A 12781-nucleotide genomic window follows, 5' to 3' on the forward strand; every position below is an offset into this window, starting at 1 on the left:
AAGTAATATGGTGAATTGACGACTTTAATAATAAAAACAACAAAAACCTAAAGGAGTGGCTGGAAGTTGAAACCTACTCAGGAAGAGGGGCTTTGTTAACAGTGAAGAGTTATGTAATTTGAAAAGCAGAGAACAGAGCAGCTCTCCAGCGCAAACAGGAAACTCCAGGAAGGAAAGGCAGATTAACTCCAGCTGCAGCATGTCTCTCGATTTCAGCAAGGTATGTGATTTCTTGCTCGTTTTCTTAGTTTTTCCTTCTGCAACTTCCTCTTTGAACATTGCAATCTTATGGAGTTCAACTCTTTTAAGCTCTTGGTGCTCAAGTGAAAAGAATGCTTATTTGAGAATGTTGCTTTAAACGCACACAGGAATGTGAGTGGGTTCAATGGTTTCAGCAAAGAGTTGCAAATCCCACTCCATTGTGTTCTCAGTGCCTCTAGAGCTTTCACTAAATTATATAGCCTCAGGCTTTCTCACTGAATATTAACATTTGTTCCAATTGCTTCCTTAAAAGTGCGTGTGTCTGTTCTTTTTTTAATAAAATCTTTAGCCTATGAGTTTCCAGCTGATAATGCAAATCTGACTCTTCCTCATCTTTAACTTTTACGGTTTGATATCAGTTTTTTCTTTCCTTTATCAAAGTTGGATCTGTCTTCCCGGCCACAGCTGTTTGATTTCCATGGAGTTGGAATGATTCCTATTTTCACAGCGAACTGGGAAAATGTCCAAAATTTTCAGGCCAGACCAGATGACATAGTAATAGCAACATATCCAAAAGCAGGTAACTCTACATAATCTTTGCATGTGTTTTATTGATCACAGATCTCTCTCTCTGTGTGCTTAGGCGTGTTCATGTATGTGTGTGTGAGACGAATTTAACAGCTGAGATCGTTAATCATATCCGCCTCTCTTCATCTCCTCAGGGACCACCTGGGTCTCCCAAATCCTTGACTTGCTGTATTTTGGCAAGACGTCTCCGGAGCGTCTGACTTCACTTCCTATCTATGAGAGAGTGCCTTTTTTGGAGATGACCATCCCAAACTTGGTGTCAGGTCAAAGAAAAGATGCATTCTTCATTTATAATAGCCTCACTTTAAATTTCAATAGACTTCCAGCTGCAGATCATAAAACATCGTAATCGGTAGGACTTGTGTTTGTTTGTCACTTCAGTTTGATGATTTTTGTATGTCTTTTTTATTAGCTTAGTTGTCCTTCCTATTTAGTGATGCTTTTATTTATACCGATGTTTTGCTGCGTTCATTAGTTGTTTCCCAGGTGTTCCTTTGCAATGTCTTCCTATTTTAGGTCATTGACCTACGATCTAATACGAGTAATATTCTCCCCATTATAAGTAGCCCTTCTGGTTTTGCCAGTACTATCAGATCAATCTGGTATGCACAGATTTTATTCTTTTACCCCCCTGATCAGATTATATTTTTATACATGGACTCTTGTTCTTATTGAATAGGCTTTTGTTTTTGTTTTACCCCCTCCTGATTTGGTACTTCACAATATAAACTTGGCAGAAGGGTTTGAGCAGGACACACTGAGAAATTAGTGTAAAAGGCAAAGTAGCAGAAAATGACATCTTCATTTATGCATTTTTGTTTGTATGCTTATACAGGAAAAGACCAGGCAGATAAGCTTCCTACCACCCCTCGACTCATCAAAACCCATTTTCCTGTGCAATTTGTGCCAAAGTCATTTTGGGAGCAGAACTGTCGGGTAACGACCCTTCTCTGTTTGCATTTCCTTAACATGATCAGAACAAGTTGAACTACTGAACGGTACCAACGGTAAACTTTTTACTGACGTCTGTTTCTTTGGTAGATGATCTATGTAGCCCGCAATGCAAAAGACAACATGGTGTCTTATTACCACTTCGACCTCATGAACAATGCCCAACCTGTAGCTGGAGACTGGAACAGCTATTTCCAGAGATTCATGGAGGGAGACAGTATGTATGAAATCATCGGCTTCTATGTGTTCATACAGTAATGACGTCCATATTGCAAGCCTTCTGTCCATGTATTCTATGTACCTACAAAAGAGACACCAAACATTGTTAAAAATAAAATATCAATATCTTGGGTTGGTTGAAAAGTTTGGGTATTAATCTAAGATAATTGGCATCCAGCATACAGGTGACTATTTTCTTGTTATTCTATAAATTCTTTCCACAGGTTTTGCCTGTATTTGGCTTATTTGTGTTCAATAAATAACTAACATTTTTCTTACTTTAAGATGATTTTTATAAGATTGTAAAGACTTTAATTTAAAGAAGGTGCATTTTCTTCTGGATGATATACACAATTCCTTCACCATTAACATTTCTTCTTCTGTTAATCTACCGTTCAGTGGTGTTTGGCCCCTGGTATGACCATGTGAACGGTTGGTGGAAGAAGAAGCAAACCCATTCAAACATCCACTACATGTTCTATGAAGACATGATTGAGGTAATTTGTTTTAATCTTTCACAGATTTCTCCTTATTTTACGCCTAAGTGGTGATGAAGCACAGATGACTTCTGATCATGTTTACAGGACACTGGACGGGAAATAGAGAAACTTTGCTCCTTTATTGGTTTGTCTCCCTCTGCTGAGGAGAAGGAAATGATCAAAACTGGAGTGCAGTTTGACAACATGAAAAAGAACAAGATGACCAACTATTCCACACTGCCAGTCATGGATTTCCAGGTGTCTCCCTTCATGAGAAAAGGTTTGATGAATAAGTTCATGTTGCAAGAGATGTCAAAATCAACTTCCAAACACCAGTGCAGTCAACTTATGCCTGTATTTCTGCAGGAAAAGTTGGTGACTGGAAGAATTACTTCACTGTGGCACAGAATGAAGAGTTTGATGAAGACTACAAGAGAAAGATGAAGGACCCTACCCTGCATTTCCGCTGTGAACTCTGAAGAAAATAGATGACAAACACGACTGCAATGAAAAATGGGACTTTTATTATCAAAGAGGAATAGTACTATAACTTGAAAATGTAAAGAAAAAATGGACATAAGTCTATTTTGTACTAATTTTAAACAATATGCAAATTCTTTTGTAATATTTAAATAACAACCGTCACATTTAATCTTTTAGATTTCATAATGAATAAAAATATGATCTTTTCCAAAGAGATGATGGCAAAATTTTTTTTCTATGTGATGTTAATATTTGTAATTAACTTCAAACAGATCTTATAACTTTCACTGGGACTCTGATTGTCATGCTGTTCTGGAAATTATGTACAATTATTCCATCAAAAAAAAAAAGTAAAACCTGTAGTTCTTATTATGTCTGTTTTTCAAAATACTACTCGGCTCTTGATCATTTTACCTAAAAGCCACTTCTGCCTTGGGAGCCACAAGTTGAAGACCCTCTGATCTAGAATATGAAATTAAAAATGTTAAAAGTGTCATGTTTTTATATAAAGAGAGATTTGTGAAGTTTGAAAGACAACAAAACTCAAATTCAGTTTTAGTAAAACAATAATCGGATGAAAGTTTTAATAAAACAATAATTGGATGAAACAGTTCTGTATTATAATCTGACAAAGTAGCTGTTTATTGAACTTATCAAAACCTCTAAAGAAAAACAACTTGTGCAACATGAAGTTATCATGTTTAGTTACCCACATTCAGGAAGTAGTTGGGACCAATACGGACAATTATTGGTTTAGTAAATTAACAGTATGAATTCAACCAAAAACAGGATCCTCAATGGTCAGTTCTTCCTCTCATCACAGTACCCTAAGTTGACTACTGATCTGAGTCTTGGCATATGGATGTGTAGGGTCTGTGAGTGTAATTGGATGAACTTGGCTGCAGTAGGAAGTGCTGTGACTGTTTATTGAGTTCATTTACAAAGAGAAAACCCCCCTCATGGAATGCTAAGTAAGGAAACTGATGATGAAAGGTTTAAATACCGCTACTTTGGGAGAAACAAGAAGCTAGAGAGACCACATTTAGAAATCTAAACATGAAAGAAAGGTGGATAAATGCCAACAAGTAAATATGAGAGAACAGTAACTACAAAGAGCATGACAGGGTTGAAGAATGGGTCAAACAGTGAACAAAAAGATGACAATGAACCTCAGAAAAGAGAATGACAGGAAAATGAGAAGCAAATCAAGGAAAGGGGAAGGCAAATTGTCAAAATAAACTGTAATCTGCAAAGAAACAAAAAGCAAAAACCAAAATAAATTAATGAAGGAATAATACAAAATCACCACATGAATAAAAGTCTGAAGATTCATGGCAGAAGTGTTTCTTATGCAAGAACATCAGACCTTGTTTGAGTCACCAAGTCAACAAATGCTCCATTGAAACTGAGGAAGTTGTGCAAGATGTCACCCTGAATATTACACAACAAACTAATCATTTTAGTTCAGAAGATCCTCACACGACTACACAGTGAGAAAATGTCGTTTTAACAAGGTAAGTTTGGCTTTATTCTACTTAAAGATGAACATCTAATGTCATGGTGTAAATGAACTGATGAACAGGAACATCGACTGACAGTTTTGTAAACCACCTGTGTGCTCACAGAGATAAAAATCCGAAAGCTTGGGTCACACATTTAATTGACCATCTGGAGACTGTTTGGGAATGAGAATAACCAAACATTGCCAGCAACATAATGCAAAATGCTCAGAAGACAGAGCAAATTTTAATTAGGTTTTATGTTTCAATATCCACGTTCAACTGTTTAAATTAAATGAGTGTGGTTTAGAAATAGTCTAAATGAGAACATTTAGACTTTAGATTTTAGGCTTCTTTATCTCTGGGAGGACATTTGTTTTCATAACATAGTACTGAGTCTTGAAAGACAAAGAAAGTGCGATTAAAGACACAATACAGGTGACAAGGTGATCATATACATAAAGTTTATAAAGTGCCTTGAGTCCAGAGTAGACACACAGACAGACTTTGGGACTTCTGAGACCACTAATGAGAATAATTGTGTACAAACAGATGTTCTCAGAAGTGGCTGCCCTACCAAAATTACTCAAGAAGTGTATCTACAACTTATTCAGGAAGTCACAAAAATCCCTGAATAACATCTAAATGGCATTCATACTGCAGCTTTGAGGCCAAAATCTGTACAGACCCACAAAGGAAACAAAGTCACATAACAAATGCTAAAGCAGTGGAAGTGGAACTTCTTGGAAGATGGATACCGTTACTGACCAACAAACATGGCAGTGGCAGTGTGATGGTCTGGGGCTGCTTTACTGCAGGACCACAAAGGGTGAGCAAAACTCATATAACTATGAGTGCTGCTCTCTACATTATGGATGATGCACCTCCATCTGTTTGTGCAGAAGAGAAATAATCCAAAGCACAACAGCAAGTCAACATCTGAATGACTCAAAATTAAAAAAAACGGAGGTTTCAGATTGACTAAGACTAAGTCTGGACTTACATAAGGCTGTAATGTTATGACATGATGTTGAACACACACTCGTGCCAGATATTGCAGATGCTTGCAGCTTCCATGATTGGCGCAACCAGTTGTTAAGTTTAGGGAACAATTGTTATTTCACAAAGGATCATGTTAGTTCGAAAAGTTTTTTATAGTTAATAAAATCATATTTTCAAACTGTATATTTTGGTAACAGATTATTTTTTGTCTAATCTTAATATGTGATCATCTGAAACTGTTACTTGTGTGTAGTAATTTTGAAGTTCTACTTTTTGAGGATGATCTTTCACTACTGACTATGGACTGTAAAGTCACTATTTATTTAAGACATAATGAGAATAAAATACAGCTTTATTGATATTCATAGATGGAGTTGCCGCCTCGTCCAACTTTGTTTGACTTCCATGGAGTCTCCATGACCAAATACTTCACTGACAACTGGGAGAATATTCAGAGCTTCAAGGCTAGACCAGATGATATTCTAATAGCTACTTACCCTAAAGCAGGTGAGCTCAAGTATGTACAATAATTACTTTGATTTCAATTTATTATGTATTGTAATTTAAAATGTTTCCAGGAACCACATGGGTTTCCTACATCCTGGATCTTCTCTACTTTGGGGAAACAGACTGTCGTTCTTCTGTTCCTCTGCAAGAAAGAGTGCCTTTCCTGGAGATCAGTGTACCTTCTCGACCTAAAGGTTTAATCCTAGATGACACACACATTTGCACATCTATTTGCATTATAATCCAATTGAATAAATGAGCCAGGCTAAGCTGCTGAATCTAAACATATCAAGTTGTGTATGTTATCAACTGCAATCGTATCCGTCTCCCAAGGTAAAGATTTGGCAGACCAGCTCCCTACTGCTCCTCGTCTCATTAAAACCCATCTACCAGTTCAGTTTGTGCCCAAATCCTTCTGGGAGCAACGCAGCAGGGTAAAACGGCATGCAACACACATGCACAATTCAGGAAACCAACAGAACAAATCTAAATTGTTGTTCATGCCTTAACAGGTTGTATATGTGGCACGTAATGCAAAAGACAGTGCGGTTTCCTATTTCCATTTTGGACGTATGAACCGTGTTCAGCCAGAACCAGGGGACTGGAGCTGCTTTCTGCAGAACTTCATGCAGGGAAAGAGTAGGTACAATGTTAGAGAGCCACAGTAGAATGCATAATTTCCATCCGCCATGTTCTTAGCAAACATATTCTGTGCTTCCAGTGGTGTTTGGATCGTGGTATGAGCATGTGAATACCTGGTGGGACCAGAAGCAGACTTATTCTAATCTTCACTACATGTTCTATGAAGACTTGATTGAGGTAAGGGGAGTTGTGCTTAAAACGACAACTAGGCCTACAGTTTGAAATGCCCTCCTTTCCATTTTTGAAAGAACAGCTGGACTTCATGCTGACGAGTTAACTCAGCCTTTTGATCCTGGTGTGTTGGACTAGGGGCAAAACGTATTATTAAAAATGTTTTTGTAACTTTTTTTTTTCTAATGTAATTCATGAATTGTCCTACACACAATTCCTGCGTAATCTTGGCTTCAGTTTCTTATTTTTAACATGTCATCTTTAATCCTTTTTAGGACTCTGGACAGGAAATCAGCAGACTTTGTTGTTTTCTGGGCTTGTCTCCAACAGCTGAGCAAAGGGAACTTGTCCAAACTAAAGTGACGTTTGACAATATGAAACAAAACAAAATAACCAACTTCTCCACTGTCCCAATGATGAATCAAAGTATATCTCCTTTCATGAGGAAAGGTCTGTATGCGGTTTGTTGAAGATCAGACATTTTCATTAGTTTTATCATTGACTTAACTCTCTATTTCCAGGAAGAGTAGGAGACTGGAAGAACCATTTCACCGTCTCCCAGAATGAACAGTTTGAAGAAGACTATCAGAACAAAATGAAGAACTCTGCTCTTGTCTTTCGCAATGAAATTTAAGGACCTTGTCTTAAGCCTCATATTGTTAGCACAGGAAGAAAATCCTGTGAAGTTTTCACTTTTTCTTAATGTACATGCTTTGTTTTTTTTTTTGCACATGATGAGTCTGTTGTTGCACTTTAGAACTGAGTAAAATGAATGTGGAAGAGAATTTAAATTCTTGCCCCATTTCGCCTTTGAGCCAAATAGATATCCGATAAACTGGAGACGTTTTCATACAATGTCTCACAGAATTTAATGTTACAAAAATCCCTCAGTCTGACGTGAATACCCACATTGCTGCACATTAATTTGACATTTAAGTTTCAACTCTTAGCACAAAAGTTACCCGTGATTCTTAGTCTCTATTTGTTTTTATTACTTTAATAATAAAAAAATTAACCATTTTGACAATAGACTTGCACATTAACTCTTTATTTGCTTATTGTGAATATCTGATTACCTTTTAGATTATGCTTCCTTATGGGTAAAATGAGTTGTACCACCGAGAAATAAAAAGTGTCACACTTAAAAAAAAAAGTGTGTTCATATTTAACACAGTTTGGAATGTAAAAGGTTAATCTTTGTCAATCACTGAAAAATAGATACTTGTGTCAAATCTTTGACATTTTTATGGTAAAATATTATTGAAGGCAGGCAGGATACCTTTGGACAGTGATTGTTAGAATTATGTGTTGTTATTATTCTTACATTACTAGTTTGTTTTTCATTTCTAGATTTTAGCTTTCTACTGTGTGTGTGTGTGAGAGCTGATACTAGGCTGAAACTTGTGTCTTCCACACTTACAAGAATGTCTCTGTAGAATGGCTCTCTCTAACAGGATGTTATATCTTCCCCCGCCCTTGTGAACTAGATGAACAAGCTGCAAAGAAAAAACTTGCTTTTCCTTTTCTCCCACTCCCTTCCCTGCTAATAAAAGACAAGCTCTAACTGAAGTTTTTCAGAACGCCCGGTGAGCAGCTTGTAGAAGCGGTTTGCTGTGTCTTCTCCTATTGCAAAAGCTTGGTTGAAAACTGATAAAAATAGTCTTTTACAACCACCTGAACTCAAAAGGACCGGTTCTAGATAAGGACCTAACTTTGCTCTGCTTAGCAGTGCTTACATTCAGGTGAGCTAACAAATTTATAATGCATTTTTAAAGGAGTTGAGATGCTTTGTAAGCACTACCAGGTTATTGCACTTTTTTTTAGTAATGTATATGTAATTTGATGGTCACAATTTGCTGCTGCTGGAACGTGTTAATGTATAGTCTTAACTGCCATAATGTCAGAAGTGTTGTGTATATAACCTAAATCAATTTCCATGAAACCTCATGTTTCTGGCACTGCTTATTGATGCAGAACCGTTCTGGTCAAAATATTTTTATTACTTTATTATACTTTTGCTTTATCTCTTCCAAAGTCCTCCACTTAAAGCAGGACAGGGCAGGAAGCAAAACAGGGTTTTTTTCTACTGTCATTTTTATAATTTAGTTTTTTGCATAATGTTCTAGTATAATTTTTCTTAGCCTATTTTCTTTCAACATCTTATTTTCTTAGAAGAAATGTAAGCAGGAATGTGACTGGACACTTTTAGATATTCAAAACTTGCGAAAAGCTTTACTTAGGCTCTTTTTGTCTTCTGTAGGAGCAACAACGGCTTTGCAGGTTCATGTTCGTTCAAAACAATCAATTTGTATGGACTTCATTTGTATTTATATTATAGAACATGTACTGCATCTTTTAAAACTCATCGTGAATTTATGAAACTGAAACTGGTCATATTGTAATCCAATATACTTTATTTCACAAGTTGTGAAGCATTTCATTAAAAGCAGTTTTCCAGCCTCTTACTTCACCTGGTGAAGCAAATGTCTTATAGCATTTTTTTTTTCTGTTTTCAGGGCTTGGTCTGATCTTTTCCAGTGCTAGAACAAAGTTTGTTTGTTCCTAAAAGGTTTAAGACACACCCAGCAGATGGAGTTACCTCTTCGACCTACGCTGTTCGACTTCAATGGAGTCTCCATGACCAAATACTTCACTGACAACTGGGTTAACATACAGAGTTTCAAAGGAAGGCCAGATGATATTGTGTTGGTGAGCTATCCAAAAGCAGGTAGGTTTTAAAAATAGTTTATCTTTGTTTCAAAGTCTCTTTGCTTTTGTGCCTAAGTTTGCAACAATTTATCTTAATGTTATGTGTTTTATGGCTCTAAGGGAACACATGGGTCTCCTACATCCTGGACCTTTTGTACTTCAGTCAAACATCACCTGACAGACAGAACTCAGTGCCACTTCATAAAAGAGTGCCATTTCTGGAGATCAGCATACCAGGGTTTCCCTCTGGTATATTTCTCTAAAAAATGACTTAATAGATAAATGAAATTCTAACTTATTTGGTTTAAAAAAAATGCATTCCTTTACCAGGAGTGGATGAACTGAATTCAATAAACAGCTTTCCACGCATTATCAAGACACACCTACCAGTCCAGTTTCTTCCCCAGTCCTTTTGGGAACAAAATTCCAAGGTTTGTTTATTCCAAATACAGAACCCTTCATAATTATCTTCTGGAAAAAAAAGAGCACTTAGTCTTTTCACTTACCATTTCACAAGATTGGAGCAAACAGAAAGAAGGATCTTTGACCATTTCGCTTTGCGCAATCTCTTTCATATCGTCCAAAGTCCTGAGTCCTCTCCTATTCTAGCTTCTGTTAATCACAGCCAGAGCTTTTTTTTTTCTATGACTTGTTTGGGTACTGAGTATCTTTTCTGAGTTAATTTGGCCTTTGTGATAGTTTTATTTTTCATAAAAATAAATGATATTGGATATTTAAAATAATTCTTGATGCATCTAATAAGGTTCACAATGCTATTGGAAGAGAAACATCACAGGTTCCCCAACTAATCACATTTTTGTTAGAATGGGCTTATGGGTAGTTTCCCAAAGTGGCATCATAAAGGGGAAACCCAATAGAAGAAGATCAAAAATAAAACTTGCTAGATTTGCCAGAACAAATGTTCTGCCGTTAATTAAGGGGATAGTGTTCCTATTTTTTGAGTATAGACTCTCCCTGCTTGTTGCCGAAAATTTTGAGGGGCAGAACTGCACTTTAACATAACACAGAATCTCATTTTCTCATTTTAACTGGTCAGAAGGCGATAGGACCCACATAGGGCAACATGTTAGTACTTCTGCTGCTGCCAACAAATTGGTACTTCTCCCTAATGATATTTACTATCATGCAAGGACTGCTTGTTGCTTAAAAGTTCAAAGAAAGTTCAGCTAACGAAAACAAACAATTCTACAGTCCCAGCAGAGATTAGAAATTATCTTACATTTTGATAGCTGAACTGAAAATGGGTTTTTCCTTCCACACTTGCCAAACAATCAGTAGGTATGCACACAGCATTTAATGATGTTATTTAGATTTGGTTACCCCAGGTGCTACTCAATGCTGCAGTGAGTTTTATACTGCTTCCTGCTTAAATGTACTCGCATTAAAGTACCTTCAAAAAAAAGCTTCAGTGATTTTTAGTGATATTATGCTACTACAATCTAAATGTATTGCCAGATTCCCCTGCATATAATCTCTCTTAAGTCTGAACTTTTTTAAAAGAAATTCTCCATAATGTTTGTCTGATTGCAGATCATCTATGTAGCCCGCAATGCAAAGGACACAGTTGTATCTTATTTTCATTTTGACCGCATGAATAAGGCCCAGCCAGAGCCTGGAGACTGGAACAGTTTTCTGCAGAGATTTGTGGATGGAAAAAGTGAGTAACAAACTAATGGGAGGAATAACTGAAAACACAAAGATAATTTTACTGCTTGTGACATGACTTTCTGACTCCTTTCAGTGGTCTTTGGTTCCTGGAATGACCATGTGGGAGGCTGGTGGGAGAAGACAAAGACCAGATCTAACATCCTGTACTTGTTCTATGAGGATCTCATTGAGGTGGGTGGTGTCTATATTTCATTTTGTCATTCTGTAAATGCAATCACAGCATAAGAGGGGCTTTCTCTGGTAGGATACTGAACGAGAAGTCAGCCGGATCTGCTCCTTTCTGGAACTGTCACCCAGCACGGACCTAAAGAAAGAAGTAACAGAAAAATCTCTCTTCAACAACATGAAACACAACAAGATGGCCAACGGCTCAGCTGATGAAGTCTTGGATTTCAAGATCTCACCTTTCATGCGCAAAGGTCAGCTGTATTTTCCTCCTGACCCTTTTTAATTCTATGGGGTTGAACTGCTGAGTATTTGGAACGCTTTGTAATTTTTAGGCAGTTCATTTGGTGATTCAAATGTTCTTAGCCAATCATTTTGTTTGGATTTTTCAGACTATTGCATGTTCCTCAACAAAGTCTTTGAGAACTTTAGCCAGAACACAGACTCCCACCAAGTGAAAGTTCAATGAGCTTTATTAGCAGAAAAGAAAATGTGCAAGATGGTCAGTAACTTTTTCGCAGGTTCAGATTTTAGGTCAGACTCTCAAAAAGATGGTTAAAGTGAATGATCAGCAGAACAAACTGGACGTTTTGCAGAAACAGGAAGTGGTAAAGATCCTGGCAGAGATGGTTTCCCTAGACGTTCTCTTTTGAAACTCAATCTTGTCTCCTCGGGGTTGTAACTGTTCAGGATTTTCAGTGTGTTCTTTTACCAAGGATAATTTTGCCAACAGGACTGCATAGAGAAGAGAATTCTAAACAGGTAGGAATGTGGTCAGGTGCCCAATCATGGGAAAAGGACGCTTGATGTCTGTGACAAGGTTGATGAGAGAAGATCTCACACTGAGTACGAAGCAGGAGTTTGTAGAAGCTGATGAAAAGGTGGAAATATCATCAGCCAGCAGGAGAGGGAAGGGCAAAGGAAGGGAGCAGAATGGAATATGGCAAGAACAGGAAAATAATGAGATTATGGTTTTTGCCAAATGTGAACCTGTTATGTTATTACCTGAACTTTGCTTCATGTAAGTCGGATTTGTTTTAACTGATAAAAAACTGAGGGCTACTGCTGAACCAGAATGTATTGCAGCAAAAATAATTTAAGGACCTGCACCAAATAAAACCAAATTATGTAAACTCATTTTTAGTTTTTGTATAGGATAAGTGTTATGAAATTATCATGTTCTCCTTATTTGGTAAATTAATATTAAACGTGACATAACGGGGGCGTTTGATGCCCACTGCTTGCAGTATAAAAGTAATCAGTGACGTAGAGATTAATACGATAATCATTATTTCTCCATTTTTCTTTTTAGGAAAGGTTGGTGACTGGAAGAATCATTTCACTGTTAACCAGAATGAGCAGTTTGATGAAGACTATCAAAGGAAGATGAGAAATATTGATCTAAGCTTTCGAACAGTTCTGTAACCGCCCAGTAACAGTATTACCACTGAGCACAAATAAAAACAATCATAAGAG

The 12781-nt window shown here is 37.0% G+C and overlaps 3 protein-coding genes across 3 annotated transcripts; all 3 read left to right on the top strand.

Moving 5' to 3' along the window:
- The first annotated feature begins 56 nt into the window (after nucleotides 1–56).
- Nucleotides 57–3135, top strand: LOC114155059 (cytosolic sulfotransferase 3-like). The gene is made up of 8 exons (XM_028035120.1): nucleotides 57–220; nucleotides 643–781; nucleotides 924–1052; nucleotides 1625–1725; nucleotides 1831–1957; nucleotides 2359–2456; nucleotides 2544–2718; nucleotides 2805–3135. The coding sequence occupies exons 1-8, from the start codon at nucleotides 200–202 to the stop codon at nucleotides 2915–2917; spliced, it is 903 nt and encodes a 300-aa protein (XP_027890921.1). The 5' UTR covers nucleotides 57–199; the 3' UTR covers nucleotides 2918–3135.
- Nucleotides 3136–3517: 382 nt separating this feature from the next.
- LOC114156528 (cytosolic sulfotransferase 2-like) lies at nucleotides 3518–7916 on the top strand. Its single transcript, XM_028037344.1, has 8 exons — nucleotides 3518–4435; nucleotides 5791–5929; nucleotides 6001–6123; nucleotides 6263–6363; nucleotides 6442–6568; nucleotides 6651–6748; nucleotides 7018–7192; nucleotides 7264–7916. The coding sequence occupies exons 2-8, from the start codon at nucleotides 5791–5793 to the stop codon at nucleotides 7374–7376; spliced, it is 876 nt and encodes a 291-aa protein (XP_027893145.1). The 5' UTR covers nucleotides 3518–4435; the 3' UTR covers nucleotides 7377–7916.
- Nucleotides 7917–8120: 204 nt separating this feature from the next.
- LOC114155797 (cytosolic sulfotransferase 2-like) lies at nucleotides 8121–12780 on the top strand. The gene is made up of 8 exons (XM_028036239.1): nucleotides 8121–8484; nucleotides 9259–9470; nucleotides 9572–9700; nucleotides 9782–9882; nucleotides 11003–11129; nucleotides 11214–11311; nucleotides 11385–11559; nucleotides 12618–12780. The coding sequence occupies exons 2-8, from the start codon at nucleotides 9332–9334 to the stop codon at nucleotides 12728–12730; spliced, it is 882 nt and encodes a 293-aa protein (XP_027892040.1). The 5' UTR covers nucleotides 8121–8484; nucleotides 9259–9331; the 3' UTR covers nucleotides 12731–12780.
- Nucleotide 12781: the final 1 nt, after the last annotated feature.

Source organism: Xiphophorus couchianus, chromosome 1, assembly GCF_001444195.1.
Source record: "Xiphophorus couchianus chromosome 1, X_couchianus-1.0, whole genome shotgun sequence".
Lineage (NCBI taxonomy): Eukaryota > Metazoa > Chordata > Actinopteri > Cyprinodontiformes > Poeciliidae > Xiphophorus > Xiphophorus couchianus.